The sequence below is a fragment of the Dermacentor albipictus genome, chromosome 5 (assembly GCF_038994185.2).
Source record: "Dermacentor albipictus isolate Rhodes 1998 colony chromosome 5, USDA_Dalb.pri_finalv2, whole genome shotgun sequence".
Classification (NCBI taxonomy): domain Eukaryota; kingdom Metazoa; phylum Arthropoda; class Arachnida; order Ixodida; family Ixodidae; genus Dermacentor; species Dermacentor albipictus.
The window spans coordinates 91,588,700-91,604,127 of record NC_091825.1 but is presented as its reverse complement, the minus strand read 5'-3'; the positions used below and the strand labels follow the sequence as shown (position 1 = coordinate 91,604,127).

Sequence of the window (15,428 nt, the reverse complement as noted above, 5' to 3'; positions counted from 1 at the left end):
TGTAACGGATGTTCAACTGTTAACATCCGGTGGAGAGACATAATACTTCGCTGTTTTTCGCTCTCGCAAGAGACGAGAGAAAGCTTGTGGGTAGCGGCTAAAGGGGAAACAAGCACGTAATCCACTCCTGTAGGTTGTGTCTAAATTGCACTAATTCTGATTTGAACTAAGTCTAACTTCTAACTTGAACAGCGCCTTCTGGGACACGAGGCAGCACTGTCCGCGTATTCTGCGACCATGCGCTTCCTCCTGTGGCGCATGGTGCCGCGATAATGAGGACAAATAACTTAGGATGCCTAACGAATTCTTTGTCAAATCGACGTGCAGTATAACCTGACATGTGAGTACTAATAGGTATGTTCATGATTGTCTCCATCGAAGTGCCTGGTAAGAAAATGCATCACTACAAAGAAGCAGAAGGCACAATCTAGTAAACTTTAAAATAAATATCGCTCCATTTTATTAAAGTACATTATCGGAGAAATGTTGTTACCTGTCGCACATATCTCACACGCATGCCTTCGTCTCCAGTTGAGAAAAGTAAAGGCGGTACAGCGGCTGAGGGAAAAAGTGCTTCAGACGTTCAGAAGAAATATTTCTGCACGAGACAGTACCTCTAGCGGGGAAATTTACCTTCACGTTCACCTCCAGGCTATGCAGATGACGTAAGAAAGGAACTATTGATGAGGACCTTAACTATTCTGAGGCCTTTCTAAGCTAAAATGGGGACGTGAAAAAGAAATGGAGAACTTATACCGAGAAATATTCGTATTACATGTAGTGAGACGAAGCGAGTGACAGACTTTTTGGGAGTACAGAAAGCCTATTGCTTTCACAGCTGCATCACAAGAAAACAAGTAAACAAAGCGCATCGGGATTCGCTCTTCGAGATGCGCAGTAACCGCAACAAAATAAACCATTAGATTCGGTTGCCCTTCCACAGCCCACAGCTGCTTGAAGCTCACACACGGAAATGTTATTCCATGCACTTTTTCACGTAAACGGACTCCTTGTCAGCTCTAACAGCACAATTACACCTGAGCGTCTCATCAGTTAGGTTTCTCTGCGTACACGTTTCTCATCTTTTTTTTTTCAGAGAACCGAAGACTGCGTTCGCCACAAGATTTGGTTTTAACACGAACATATAAGTTTAACAAAGGTCGTTTATAAATACAGAATTCGCGCAGTTGCGAAAAGATGTCTTTTAGCAAAACCACAATAGCACATCCTGCTCTGGCCAAGACATTGTACCCATAAATAATGAAGTAATGCTCGAGTAGACGCTAAGTTCCAACGTTTCTAGAGAAAAATAAATTGGTTTAACTTTGTCGGCTGGCCATACGCTGCAGGTTGTGCACTGTAGAAATTGCTCGACCACTTTGTTAGGAAAATCAGTTTACCCACATAGTTGAGAGCCCACATTCGCATGAAAATTCTCACGCTAAAATTATTTGTAAGAGTAGATGGTAGCCAATCAAGATGGCGCTTGATTGATATCAAGAACAAGGGCGTTTGATCCTTACCTTTACTGTATGTAAAGGCGACCGACCTATGGCAAACAGTACTTACGATGAACATTTGTGAATCGCATATTAAAGCCTATGTTCAGGACGCTTTAAATTCGTAAGTGCTTGTTGCCTTGCCTTAGCCAGACAACTCCCATAACAATATTGCACGCCCAAATTGGCTAGAATTGACTCCTACGATTGACTCTAGCAGGTGAACTTTTTGTAAGCGCGGGCCCAATGGCCGAATTAGCAAAGCTTTTCTTTTGTACCTGCCCTTTACCATTGGCTGGCCGGCGTTGCCAATAATGTGTCCAGCAGCAGTATTGGTTCAAAATTTCTCTTACGAACAATCATAGCGTAAGCGTTTATTGTTAATATCAACCTAGGTGTCGTAGTTCCAAAATGCGTCAAGGGGTATCTTTTGCCTTGCCTGCTGTTACCGTGCACTACGCGTGAAAATGATTTGTTGTGTTTAGAAGCGTCCGTGCGATTAAGTCATGTGGAACAGTTCTCCGTGCTCTCATTTTCGTGTTCCTACCCCTACTGAAACAGCAGACGCTGGTAATAAGCATAGAAGCATAGGTGTATGCATGTGTGTTCGTTAAAACATCACGGCCTCAATTTTTGCGGGTGCCGGTGCGCCACATAATGAAGCGAATCCACAGCGCTGCATTTCCCTCATGTCTAGTATCACCCACCGCTGTTGCAAGCGAAGTTAACCTTCTGTTGCCGGGGCTCGAATCAAACAATATAGCTGCTGCGGTGCCGTTTTGTTGCTTCGATGTGACAGTGCTACAACACGGGACCATCCTCCGTTATAAAGGTATGTTGAAATTACTGCTGGCGCAGGCAGGAGAGCCAGCAGTAAGACAGCACCAGGCGAAGTATTCCGACAAGAAAGCTGCGAAGCAGCGTCTGTCCCTTCGTATTCCTTACGAGCATCCCGATCTATGATTTCGACAAAACTGGCAAAGTCGGCCCGAGGTGTCACTGTGCCACAGTGAGCCATAGTGAGCGCTAGTAGCCACAGAACACATCACTTTGATGATGATGTCACGATGTTGCCCACTTTGAAACCAGCCGCTAACGCTAGCCATCCAATCATATATATGTTCAACACAACGTTCGCCGTTAATACTAGGTGAAAGGTGCATATGTATTCAAATGAATGAATCATCGTAAACATCTCAGCTTTTAAATTTTGTGTCAGCGCTGCTCTATGCTACCATATATCATTTTTAGTTCCACGCTGATCTCACGAGCTAGCTTCATTGGAGTGAAAGAAGAAAAAGAAGTTGAACAGCTCTTGCGTCCTGGTTTTCGGCCTCCTGATTCCGATGAACCGCCTTCCCAAGCGAAGTGGCCGGAGGATAAGGCAGGAGGCCTCGTCGTCGGTCTCAAGCACGTCTATCTCTGAGACCACCGACCAGCTAGTTGCCTTCTGGAAGCGTCGGTTTGGATTCGGCGGCCCCATTCCGTGCTCGGATTGCGAGATCCCACCTGCGTACATCCGCAACGCCAACGACGACCTCCCATCAAGCTGTCCTGGTTCGGAATCTCTCTATCGGGATGGCAATTTCCATTTGCTGCTGCGACCACATGCTGAAGACCCTCACCACGTCCGGTATGTGACCTGCTCTTCTTCGACACTCATCTTCACGCTGATGGCTCTCGTGTCCGCTTTCCTGGTGCTCTCCGTGACGGTGGTCCTGGTACGGGTCAAACCCATTGTCGATTCTGTGGCCCTGGTAGTGGATGCCGCTGCACCTGTACCGCTGCCTCGAGATTTCACACTTGCTCCACCGAAGCCTGCGGTGTCTCCGCCTCAACCGTTGATCGTCCGTCCGACAAGGTTAGATCAGACCACTAGGAGGAACTCCCGCAGGACGGTGGTGGAAGAGAGGTCGTACAAGCCACCACCGCGGGTATCATTTACTGTAACAGGAACATTTGAAGACATTCGCTGGGACACAGAGGGTGAGGACCCTTCGGTGGTTCCGTCACCGGCGTCATTAGGTGGCTCACGAATGACCGCAGCTACGGGAGCCACTTCCCATCGTTCGCCGTCTCAAGGCATCACTGGTCCACTGAGTACTGAGGTCGCCGACACCTACGTCGAGGAGGTTAGCACGTCTTGGTTGGTTGGGTTGGTATGATACACAGGTTAACTGGGTGCTAGTTTGTGCTAGTTATTTTCATTCGTACCTAAACCTCCAAATGCGTGCTGTCAGCCGGACAAAAACGAACAGGGCGGGGCGATCTCCCATTAGCCTCTGTCCTTTCCATAGCACGCTTTTAAAAGTTTACATGTCATATATAGGTTGCTCCTCGGAATCTAAGCGCTGATTTGAGGTGGGAACGGCACTGAACAATAACGACATAACCTTTCCTTCTGGGACCATGAAAAACGAAATGTAATCCACGAATATTTCTGCTGAATGTGCAAAACAGGTACTAGGTTAGAACTTCTTCATAAACGTTTAATATTACATTGAATATTCGGTGTGAACTGCATGGTGAGGCCTGTGAGCTGGTATTTGCTAAGGACGGATATTATCCTAATTTGTTTCATCAAATAATGCCTTATCAATGGAAAACATACAGACATTAGTTGTAGCACTCGGTTTAGTGACGAAATACAATGCGTTTATTGTTCTTAAGTTATGTAAAACAGAGGAAGCAGCATTCATAATAACAAGTTACAAACCGCACCGTCACAGCTCTGTGAGTCCCCGTCAGAACATTCTGGCACGTAAGCGCAAGGCCTTTGGTTACAAAAAGTACAATTTTGCTAACGTTAAACTCAAATGCGAAAACTTATGAGCGAGTTCTTGTTTTTGCATGTGAGGTGTCGCGATAAGATAACACATCTCGATAACACATCTCGAGTGCCTAACAATACAAGCATTAATCGTTTGTGGGTCGTCCATTGCAGACACTGCGGATGTGCTCGGTGGTTCTGTACAGCTACTGCAGTCACAAGCGCCAGGAGTTCTACTTCGTGCCTACGAACAACTCTTGCGTGGCTGCCTCAACGGACACCGCGATGGTTTGCAACCATAGCCCGAACCGGTTCACATCCGAGAGGAACTGCAAGGCAAAGTGCATCGACAGTGCCTTCCCATCCGAGAGGTGCTTCACAACAGCCATATTCTCAAGGTGCACAAGGTACAGAGGCTTTGCGTGCAGGATATCAGACCTGGACTGCTGCCCATTCTAGAGGAAGGCTTCGAGAGAAAGGCTTATGAGCTATTGTTAACAGAAGCGCCAATGTGTGTTTTAGCAGATTTGATGACGGCTATCATAAAGAAGTGAACTACTAGAGATTCGTACCATACTGTACACCAATAAGTGCACAACTATTGGCTCCAGTTGAACAGGCTTTCTGAAGTAAATAATTATAACTGAATTATTGAATCTTGTTACCTACCTGCCAGCACTTTACCATATGTTGGGCATGCACTGTCCGCCTCATAAAAGGACACTAAAGCGAAACAATAAATGAGTTTAGAATGAAATTTAAAAAATAGTTTGAATATTAGATGAGAAAATGAAGGTCCAAGTATCAGTATTTGAATATCGCGCCGAAACCCCAGCACTGGTACGTCAGCGTGACGTCAGAGATTCCAAAGTATGTTTCCGCATTTGGGCCGCGTTGGCTAAATAAAGGTTCCCGAAACTTGACATGTTTAATATTTGGTTCCTTTAGAACACAATGTAGTCAATCTGTACCGCTATATATAATTAGTAGGCCCTAGAAGATGCCATCAAAATTCAAGAAGTCAAAGTCCCCAGGTGCGGCCACTTAAGTAGGCGTCGCCGTCCGTATTTTGTTCTTGCGCTTTTTCTGGCTTACCAAACGTCTGATCGTTGTAAGATTGGTGTTTTCTGTGTTGTAGAAGGATAATTTACTGATAAAGAAGACATCATTTTGCACTTTAGTGTCCCTTTAAAGTAACCTACTGGAAAAAATTGAATTGGTCCATGTATTGCCTGCAGTTCTCATATATATATATATATATATATATATAAGACGTGCGGTGTTTGGTTTCCACGTGGTCTGTCCGTCACATTTAGGCGCTGTATTCACGATAACAAGATTATGTTGCTCACAAAGATATATCATTTACTTCCAGTCGTTGTCGGAATAGCCGCCTAGATCCTACATGGTGGCATTCATGTGACCTAATAGGATAAGTTTGGCATCATTCCCGAAACCCGTAATATCAGCCCTTAGGCATTTCCCTAACTCTTGATTCTTCTGTTTGCACTCATTTCCAGTCCACAAATGCATTATGCCTAACTAAGTTTTCTTTCCACTCGTTGTACGTGATAACCAAAGAGGCTCTTGACATTTTGAATTTACTCTTTTCCATTTGGCTCCCTGATGAATGAGTATTCCACCTCCCCCTCCCTTTCATTCCAATTTAGTTCTTTGCGTCCTTCCCAAACATATTTCTCAATCACTGGCGGGTCTTCCGCGTCTCTAAGGTGCGTTTCTGTAACCGCATACAGCTCTATTTGTTCTCTATACAACTGCTCCTCAATCTCTGCCCACTTTTACTTTCTTTTTGCCGCCCTGCATGTTTATATTGCCCATTGCTTGGCGAACTCTCTTTCTGGTTTTCCTCCTTTTTTCGTTATTGATGGCGCTGCTTTTCTGAGGTTCCCCCAGGGGACCTTCTTCATTGACACCTACATTTGCCTCCTAAGCACCCGTGGGCCCCCCAAGAGAGCAACCGCACGACCAGTCGCCAGCCTGCTTTACCAGTCGCCAGCCCAATTCTCGTCCGAGCCTGTGATTGAAGTGGATCCTGTCTCGCTGAAAACCACCACCTTCACACTTTCCTGATTACTTCTACAACAGCGAAAACTTTCTCTGGGCTCATTTTCCCATATTGCCTCATTAGCAGCCACTACGGCTCTTTGTAGGTTACTGTCATGTACAGACAGCTGCGGCACCGCGCACCCACGATCTGCACCTGAGGGGACAGCTCGCGCAGGTCGTCAGCCCCCTTAACCAAGGGCTGGGCTAGTCATGTACCTTTTCTGTTTAGGACGTCATTTAGCCCACCTGCTACTACGACAAGATTTTGTCTGTTAACATTTTCCGCGAGCTTTGATTTTGCTCGCTTCATGAGAGGACCCAATGTCCACCCTCAAAATTTCCCTACTGCCACTCTTTTATCGCCTTTAATCGCCTTCACAATTGCTTCTGGGCACCTAGCGAGGTTTGCGTCACCGGCTATAATCACCCTCTCTCTCTCCTACTGCAGAGGCCTCTCCCTGCTCCTATTTGTCGCCATTACATCTTCCACGTGATTCTGACTTGAGAAGGGTCATTAACCCCCACTTTCCTGGTTTTACTCTGTGGCCGCATCAAGGCAGGTGCAGCTCTTTCCCACTACACCCTTCCCACGTTGCGCTGATTTCACGTGCTCTGCTGACACTCTCTGCCCTGTCACGTAGGGAGACTGCGTTCCATTGTGACGACCATTCTCGCTCATAATGGACGCCCCGTTCAGTTCTTCCTTGGCTGCTTGAAGTCTTTATTCCACCGCTTTCCATGCATCACGCTCCAGAATTATCTGATTTCTGAGCACTTCGACCTGTTTCACAAGCTCATCCTGGAAATACTCCATTTTCTTTAGCCTAGCATCGACATCACAGCGTCTGCCGATTGACTCGACTTTCTCTCCATTCCGCCATTCTCAACCTTCGCTTCGTCTACCTTGAGGGATCCCAAAAAGACCGCTTTGCCGTCTTTCTTGCCTTGTGTCACACTTCGCTTTCTCTGGCCTTGTCGCTCGCCACGCGGATGCGTGGCGAACGACAAGGAACCCAGCGGCGGTGACGTCCCGTGCACTCCGCTGTGATTCGTTGGCCTGTTCTGCAGCAGAACAGCTATACAGCATTCACGGTCGCGAAAAACCGGGGAGGCTGGCAAAGAAAAGCATCGCTTTTAAAACAGCATGAAACACAGGAGATGAGAATGACATGGGCGCGCTGTAGTAGCAGTTCGCAGCGTGGCTTCGACCGTTGCAGTTATCTGCAGTGCTCGCTTCATAAAAAGTGAGAATAAATAAAGCATAAAGGCTAGAGAAGAATTGGCTCCGTTTGGGTAACTTCGTCGTATCCTAAGCCAATATCTGGCAGAGGTCTTCACGTCTAGTCCACCCACCGGAATTGGCATTCTGGGGCACAGTTTCCGAGTGTCAGAACTGCACAACACCGCAGAGCTACGCGACCGGAGGCGCAATATCCGAGACGCACTCTCCCGCGGGCACTGACGTGGGCACTCTCCCGAACGCGGAAGTCTCTTCTGTGCGTGTCTCGCTAGCATCGCTGCGTGATGCTGCGTTTCGCAAAAAAATGTGTTAGAAAGCTGCAATTAGTGCAGGATTACAATTAAAGTAAATGAATGCTCATACAGCAACGCGTGCATGTCCATTTCCGTCTACTTACGCCAAGACTTGGTATAAGACCCACATTTCCTCGAGACAACTTATGCATTGCCAACGGCATTCTTTGAGATGAAAGGATAAAGCATATTTATTTGATCTGCGCGCAGACAAAATAGGTATATAATAACAGCGAACAAACTATGAACGAGAAGCAGAACATTTTAATTATTAGGTATACTTATTATTTAAAATACATGGCTTTTTTCATGTCAGTAGCTTTTCATCGTTTAGTAGGTGGCAATGCTTGGCAAATGAAAGTCACTGCCCATCTGTGAGCCATGGTTGTTAGGCGTAGCGAATGTAGGCACGTGTTTACTGAACTTTCCTAGTTAAAATTTCAGCGATATGCTTGGCTAGACCTTGCGTGGGTTCACGGTTTACCCAAATGGTTGATATCCTCGATGTGTGAAATCCACCGCCGTCCATTGAAGTGAGAGTTTCCAGAAGCGCCGCTGTCGATTCACGCCTCCGTTCAACGGTCACGGTATAACGCTAACGTTTGCGCACGCCTGTCATGCTGGCTAAGTGGCTTTAGACTTATCCTGCTGAGCACTAGGTTCAAAGGATCGATTCGCATCAGTGGTGGCGTGGTAAAAAAAAAAACCCTGAAGCATTCAAAATTATTCGCAACCCCCACTACTGCATATGTCATCCCTAACATTGCGCGAGTTGTCTCGTGGCGCTCCACTCCTTATTTTACCTCGGTATACTTGCGCTAACGCTCTCGATCCCGTAACGCGCAAAGGGCGATTACCCGTAAAGCTGGATTATTTATTGGCCTCGATAATTTTGCTAGCGCAATGTTGCGCGACTAGCGACGAAGTGATGTTCGATTCGTGAGCTCCTCGACTTCCGACGTTTTTTTTTTTTTTTGCGCTTGCCAGCCGAGACGTTCGCCATCATTGGTGGATCTTCAACGGCAAAGCCTGCGTACCTTGGGACTTCCCCTCGGGCGCGTGCCCGTCGACGAAGAAGGGCGGCGATGTTTTCGACAGCATGGCCGATTGCGTCGCGCAATGCGCCAGCGGCGAGTCGCTGTTCCGTCCCTGCCAGCCACCCAAGCCGAGACCGTGCAGGCCCAAGCAGCTCAGGTGAGTCGTCTCAGCTCGTATAAGCGTACTTACAGGATATTCCAGTGTGAAAGGGTACCAGCGTTCTCAAAGGCACCTCGCACTGGCCAGGTGGCGCTGCGACGCTTTCCTGTCCGACAACAACGAGTCATACAAAAAGAAAATAAGAGAGACAGATAGGGCAAATTGGATGCGAAAAAATGGAAACGTAAAGATGGAAACGTAACGGATGGAATGATAACGTAAAGCGGAGTGCCTTGCGGACCGAGGTGGCTGCCTCAGTACAAAAACATATCGGAGAAAATGTGCGCCATAGGATGAGGCATACGTCTGTTGACAAAAAAAGAAACAAAACAAGAAAGCAGAAGAAACCCGGAAACGACTCAGAACATCGTAATGAAATGCCAGTACATTGACCCAGTGAGGCCCGTACGGAGTATCCAGCTTACGGAAGCGTTCGGATTCAAAGAAGATGGAAAGATTAACTGGTCAGCATTCGTGATAAGTAAAACCATTATAGAGCGCTGCTGGAATGAAAGCAAGGAAGAGAATAATAGAACCGGAATCACTGCAAGTGCAGTTCATAGGGCAATATAGTGATATAGGTTATAAACACGGTAGTTAAGATTGAGATTATACAGGAAATGCTAGTGGTGATTATGCAGTAAAGCCCGAATAAATCAAGCAGGCTAGGGAACTGCTTGTCCCCACACCATTACAACAACAACAACAACAATAATAATAATAATAATAAACATCATTTTCATCATCCCATATCTCACATTTTGTTAGAACGCCCAGAGGTAATAAGGACATTTAGTTACCTGGTCAGAGGGTATGGGATTTACGCATAATCAAGGTGATCATAATGAATTCGGAGTCGAGTGTAATAAAAATTAGCCTGAGTATTGGTTGCGTCGAGGCAATAACCATACTGGGCGCGGCAGAAATTTTCGCGTTCAACTAAAACCCCCTAACGTGGTGGCGATGTACCATAACAAAATCACTTTTATCACTTTTACGCCAACGTAATGCGTAATGTTTTACACAGCGTCAATCAAATCTACTTTTGGAAAATTCCACATTTTGCGCTAGCCTTGAGTCTCTTCGGAAATGCATCGATGGCAGCATGGATGCAGTCTACGCCCAATTCTCTCCACGCTTTTTAAAATGCCCGAAGAGCCACCAAATCGCGGGTAGGAGTAGAGCACACTGCATTTTAACACTTGGTGTATGGTTAACTTCCCTACTTTTCCCTCTTCGTTTCTCTCTCACTCTCTCTTAACACTTATCCTACTCAATAGTCAAGCGGGTTTATTCCGGGCTGTTTGGAGACCATTCTAAAGAGGAAATTATATCAGGGAAGTTTTTCGTGTGCCATTCTGACACCACCACCGCTAGGCGAGCCGGAGCGGAATCTTGCTGATACGACCACTGACTGCTTCTGAAGTGGAATTCGGCCCCAAGGCAGGATATACTCCTTAAGGACCTCTACCAGATAATTTTGGATGTTCACTTTGGCTCCCTGTTCCAGGAAACCCAGCAGCATCTTTCCATCAGAAGTGATTGCCCCAAAGCCATCACTGATTCAGGGTGAGAATCACTTGAGGCAACACTTCCACTGGCGTTGGCTTTTTTTTGAGGCTTCCTGTCAATATCATATCGTTTGGCTGTTTAAAAACTGTTTCATACTGAGTACTGCCTCGTTTGTGAAGAGAAAACTGCGTTGTGGTGTCGTCTGCTGAATCGTTTGAGCAGGTCCTTGCATCTTAAGATCCTGATCCATTTCATGTACCCTGCGAATCGATTAGTTTTCTGAATCTTGTACTTGTGCAGATTCTCTTTCACTGTTCTTCCGACGGCAGATTCTGAAATTCCTGTGCTTTAGCTCATGATTTTTTTGCACCTTATTTCTAGAGAGTGCGGGAACTTTTGCCGAGCCCTGTATATAACAAAAAAAAAGACGATCATCTTCCTGCGATAACTACTTTCCTAATGTTGATGGCTTGTTGCACAAAGTCTGTGTTTGAGGACCCATGATAAGCGCTCAGAAACAGGTAAAACTAAAGAAAACTTGGTGACATCGCGTTTTAAAGGCTAGCAATAGCCATCCATCCGTAAGCATCTCAGCATCGCCGCCGCCTGCCGTTAGGGCTGCTAAGGAAACGAAGCGACATGCCAAATGATACGAGAGGGATCCATGCTACACAGCCGCTCTCAGTGTTGCGCGTCGAGTATTTCGGAGTCCACGCTTGGAAATGTTCTTGATTTCGAACGTCACTATGACCGCGTTACGGATCTCGGGTGCTCTAGGTGCGCGGTAAGTGATCGGAAGTGGCAACGCGAAATTGAATCATGTCCACGTCATTTTGCATACTGCACTCGCTAGTCACTGTTGGAGTGCATATACAGACAATGATTCGTAGTTTCGACGCTAACGCTCTACTTGTGAGATAAATTGCGTTGGTTACCACAAGAGCGCCTTTCCAATGAGGACCGGATATCAGATGTCACTGCAGAAAACGATGTCGCTAGGATACGAAACGTGCCTTTTCTCAATATCACAGCTTTAAAACTTAAAGAAGGAAAGCAATTGTGATCTTACGGCAATATAAAAAAAGAAAGGTACCGTGAATTTGGCGGACCTAGCTAGATGCAGTAAAGGAAACGTAACGCATGTTCTGCAGCGTACCGCAATAGGAATGGAAACCAGCGATCATGAATCAGCTTGGTGCAGGCTCCTCACTCTTGATAAATGAACGATAGCATTGGGCGTAGTTTATCGTCCACCCCACGCACGACTACAAGTTATCACATCACTGGATGATACACTGGCCTCGCTTCCCGATAATCAAATTGTGCTAGCATTAGACTTTAATTTTGCAGACTTGGGTTAAGAGCATGCGTTCAGACGGAACCTGTTCAGCATTTTTTGATATGGTTTGCAAATATGGGCTTGATCAATACGTGATGAAAGGTACACACGGAAATAACATCCTCGACCTACTGGTCTGCAGTGATCCGAGCGTTGTTTATGTTGTTTGTGTTTCACCTGGTATTAGTGATCACAAAATTGTCACTGAAATGCTTACTCTGCCACAAATAATTCCTGCTACCCATGAAACTCGCAAAGTGTATGGCTACTTTTGGGCAAATGTTAGTGAAATCAGTCTTGGCTTGGAAGCAGCGTTTCAGGCTTTTACATAACTCATCCGAGGGCGTGAACGTTCTGTGGCATTTTCTTAAAAGCGTGCTGTCATCCTTGATTGAAAAACATTTACCTTTCAAATACGTCTCCGACAAAGTAGACGAACCCTGGATGAATGGATGATAAAAGCAAGCTAAAGCAAAGGACTCGTGCTTATCAAAAATATAAAAAGAACACATCAAAGGAACATGAGCGCCGTCTACACGAGTTACACATAGATATATCGATACTATCATTACCGTCAAAGACATGTACTTCTCCGGACTAGCCGATTCTATCAACACGAATCCAAAAGCATTTTGGAGCTATCTAAGAAAGACGCGGACGGAGAGTACAGGTATTCCAAGTATTCTTCACAACGGAATCCAGATATAAGCAACGCTAAAGTGGCATGTTTTAACAATTACTATAAATAAGTGTTTCTAAAAACGAAACATACGAATGCTTTTCCCAACACTACTTACAGTGTGCCAAACGTAATGCCTCCAATTACTATTACATTCGAGGGTATCAGGAACTGTCTCAACTCCATTAATGAAGCCAAAACAATTGGACCAGAGGGAATCTCTTCGAGGATACTCAAAGCCTGTTCTTTCATTTTATCTCGATACTTAAAAATAATATTCTGCAAAACGCTCGAAAGTGGCGTGCTCCCTAAAGATTGAAAAAAAAAAAGCCCGTGTAGTTCCAGTGTTTAAAAGTGGTTCCAAATCCTCCGTATCTAAATATAGGCCAATTTAACTTTGTTCCATATGTTGTAAAGTTTTTGAGCACATTCTTTATAGCAATATAATAAGGCTCTTAGAAGGAAGCAATTTTTTCTTTCCAAATCAGCAAGGTTTTCGCAAAGGCGTGCGCTGCACCACTCAGCTGATAGAACTATTTCATGAGCTTGCAGATACTGCTGCAAAAAGAATGCGCACAGATGCAGTTTTTCTCGGCTATCGCAAAGCCTTTGATTCCGTATCACATGACCTGTTAATACATAAAATGAGCACTCTTAATTTGGATGCGAAAGTCATGAAGGTTATTGAAGATTACCTGAACGACAGAATACAATGCGTAGTTATAGGGGGAAAGAATTCTAGGTTTCTCCAAGTCACTTCTGGAGTGCCGCAAGGCTCGGTGCTGGGGCCACTGCTCTTTTTAATTTTCATCAAGGACATCGCTTCAAAGATTTCTTTACAAATAAGACTTTTTGCAGATGACTGCGTTGTTTACAGATCCATTCGCGATCAACATGATATAGACGCATTCCAGTAGGACCTCAACAGCATAACTTCCTGGTGTCAAAACTGCGAACTTAGCCTGAATACCCATAAACGTTACCAGGTAACATTCATTAAATCTAAAATCCGTAATGAACCTACTTACAAACTGGGAGATTCCATACTCAGGAAGGTTAACGAAGTTAAATATTTAAGTGTTCATCTAACTGCTGATCTGTCCTTTTCCAGCCATACTGATAGGACCATCAGCAAAGCCGGGAAAATGCTTCACCTACTTATACGAACCCTTAGAACTGCCCCGTAAATTCTTAAAACCATAGCATATATGTCGCTGATAAGGCCGCAATTAGAATATGCCACCGCCTTGTGGGATCCCCACCGGCGGTACCTGATTGATATGTTAGAAGGCATACAAAACCGTGCTTCCAAGTTGATATCAAGGCAGTACTCGAGACACGCAAATATAACAGCAATAAAGAAACACATCGGACCAGAACCACTACAGATAAGACGCCAGAAGCACAGGCTGAAACTTCTGCACGCAACATACACTGTTGAGACAGGCATTGACAAACTAAAATACCTTAAAGTACCCCACTATATCTCAAACAGACGAGACCACAGTTTCAACATACGTGAAATTTCCTGCAAAACGAACTATCTGAAGTTTTCTTTTTTTCTCCGCAGTATTTCTAAATGGAATGAGTTGTCAGTTCGAGTTGTGAGTGCTCCTCGGGATGTATTTTTAAAAGGAATCAACGATTTGTGATTGCAATTTTCTTCCAAACCAATGTCTGCAGGCTGAATGTACTTTTTTTTCTCTTGTACGGTTTTTGATGTACTTTCTTGTACTTTTTTCACGTACTTTCTTCATGTACCTTTCTTATACATTGCTCCTTTGTCATCCCTCCCTTTTGTGTAATTATATTCTCGTGCTAGTCACTTTGTGTTGTAGCCACTCCCCTGCTATAATGCTTCGGCGCTGTAGGGTGTACTTGAAAAAAATAAATAAATGTGGAACTATACTTTTGTCAAAATCTAAGAACTTCGATTTAAAATCCCAGGCTGTCAAGCGGTGTGTCTCATAGCTCGCGAGTTGATTTGGCACGGTAAAGCCCTTTCATAGCCTGGGAGTTCGTTTGGCGCTCTAAACCCCTTGAATGACAACCGTATACATGACGTGAGCGTTTTCCCAGGTTCCCGTACTTTGCCGTAAGCTCTCCTGAGGACCGCCGTGTGACCTGCACGCGGGCTTCAGTCGCTGTCTTAAGCGGCCATAGCTGCCTGACCGGTACCAACCGGTTCTACACGGAAAGTGAGTGCCTGGATGCCTGCACCAGCCCTGGTTGGCGCTCCGGTCCCATGCGTTTGAAGGGCGGATATATTGGAGGACGACTGGGTCAATGGCGAACTCTGGGTGATGTGCCGGCAGGCGTCTTTGATGAAGACTTTTCGACCGCGAAAACGACCAAGAAGAAAACGTTCATCTTTGGCCGCGTGTAAACTACGAACACAGGTTTATTCTGTTTCGCATTTGCGGAGTGATGCGACCTTCCGCCGCCTTTTGAAAGAATGGAAATTTCCTATGAATTGCGTCACATGCTTCGATTTTCGTGTACAATGACGGGTAGCATATGTCGCAGTTTTACTTTGAGGGAGATCACCTCTGTTGGCGCGTGCTGATCGTATATACACTGTAAAACCCAGCCTTCGGCCTAAATGTCAAGTTTTAATTATTTTGGACAAGGCATCAGCGTTATTTCAACAAGGCCTTTCTATCGCCATGAACAGGGCAGTACAGACCCGAAAATAACCACATGAAAAAAACATTGCTCGTGATAACGACGCCATTCGATTGGCTGCCGTGTGCAGTAGGTGGTGATGAACGCCTTACAGAATGGCCGCCTGCCGTCATTTTGACGATCGTGTGCTTGGAAATACAACTGCCC

General features: G+C 45.4%; 1 protein-coding gene across 1 annotated transcript; it reads left to right on the top strand.

Moving 5' to 3' along the window:
- Positions 1-2,802: 2,802 nt before the first annotated feature.
- Positions 2,803-15,012, top strand: LOC139060536 (uncharacterized). The gene is made up of 4 exons (XM_070539699.1): positions 2,803-3,631; positions 4,444-4,676; positions 8,857-9,063; positions 14,676-15,012. The coding sequence occupies exons 1-4, from the start codon at positions 2,846-2,848 to the stop codon at positions 14,980-14,982; spliced, it is 1,533 nt and encodes a 510-aa protein (XP_070395800.1). The 5' UTR covers positions 2,803-2,845; the 3' UTR covers positions 14,983-15,012.
- Positions 15,013-15,428: the final 416 nt, after the last annotated feature.

Excerpts from the sequence above, each read along its gene's own strand:
- LOC139060536 (XM_070539699.1), top strand. The coding sequence starts at position 2,846 with ATGAACCGCCTTCCCAAGCGAAGTGGCCGGAGGATAAGGCAGGAGGCC. Across the intron at positions 3,632-4,443 it reads CCGACACCTACGTCGAGGAG|ACACTGCGGATGTGCTCGGT; the intron begins GTTAGCACGTCT and ends CGTCCATTGCAG. Across the intron at positions 9,064-14,675 it reads TGCAGGCCCAAGCAGCTCAG|GTTCCCGTACTTTGCCGTAA; the intron begins GTGAGTCGTCTC and ends GCGTTTTCCCAG.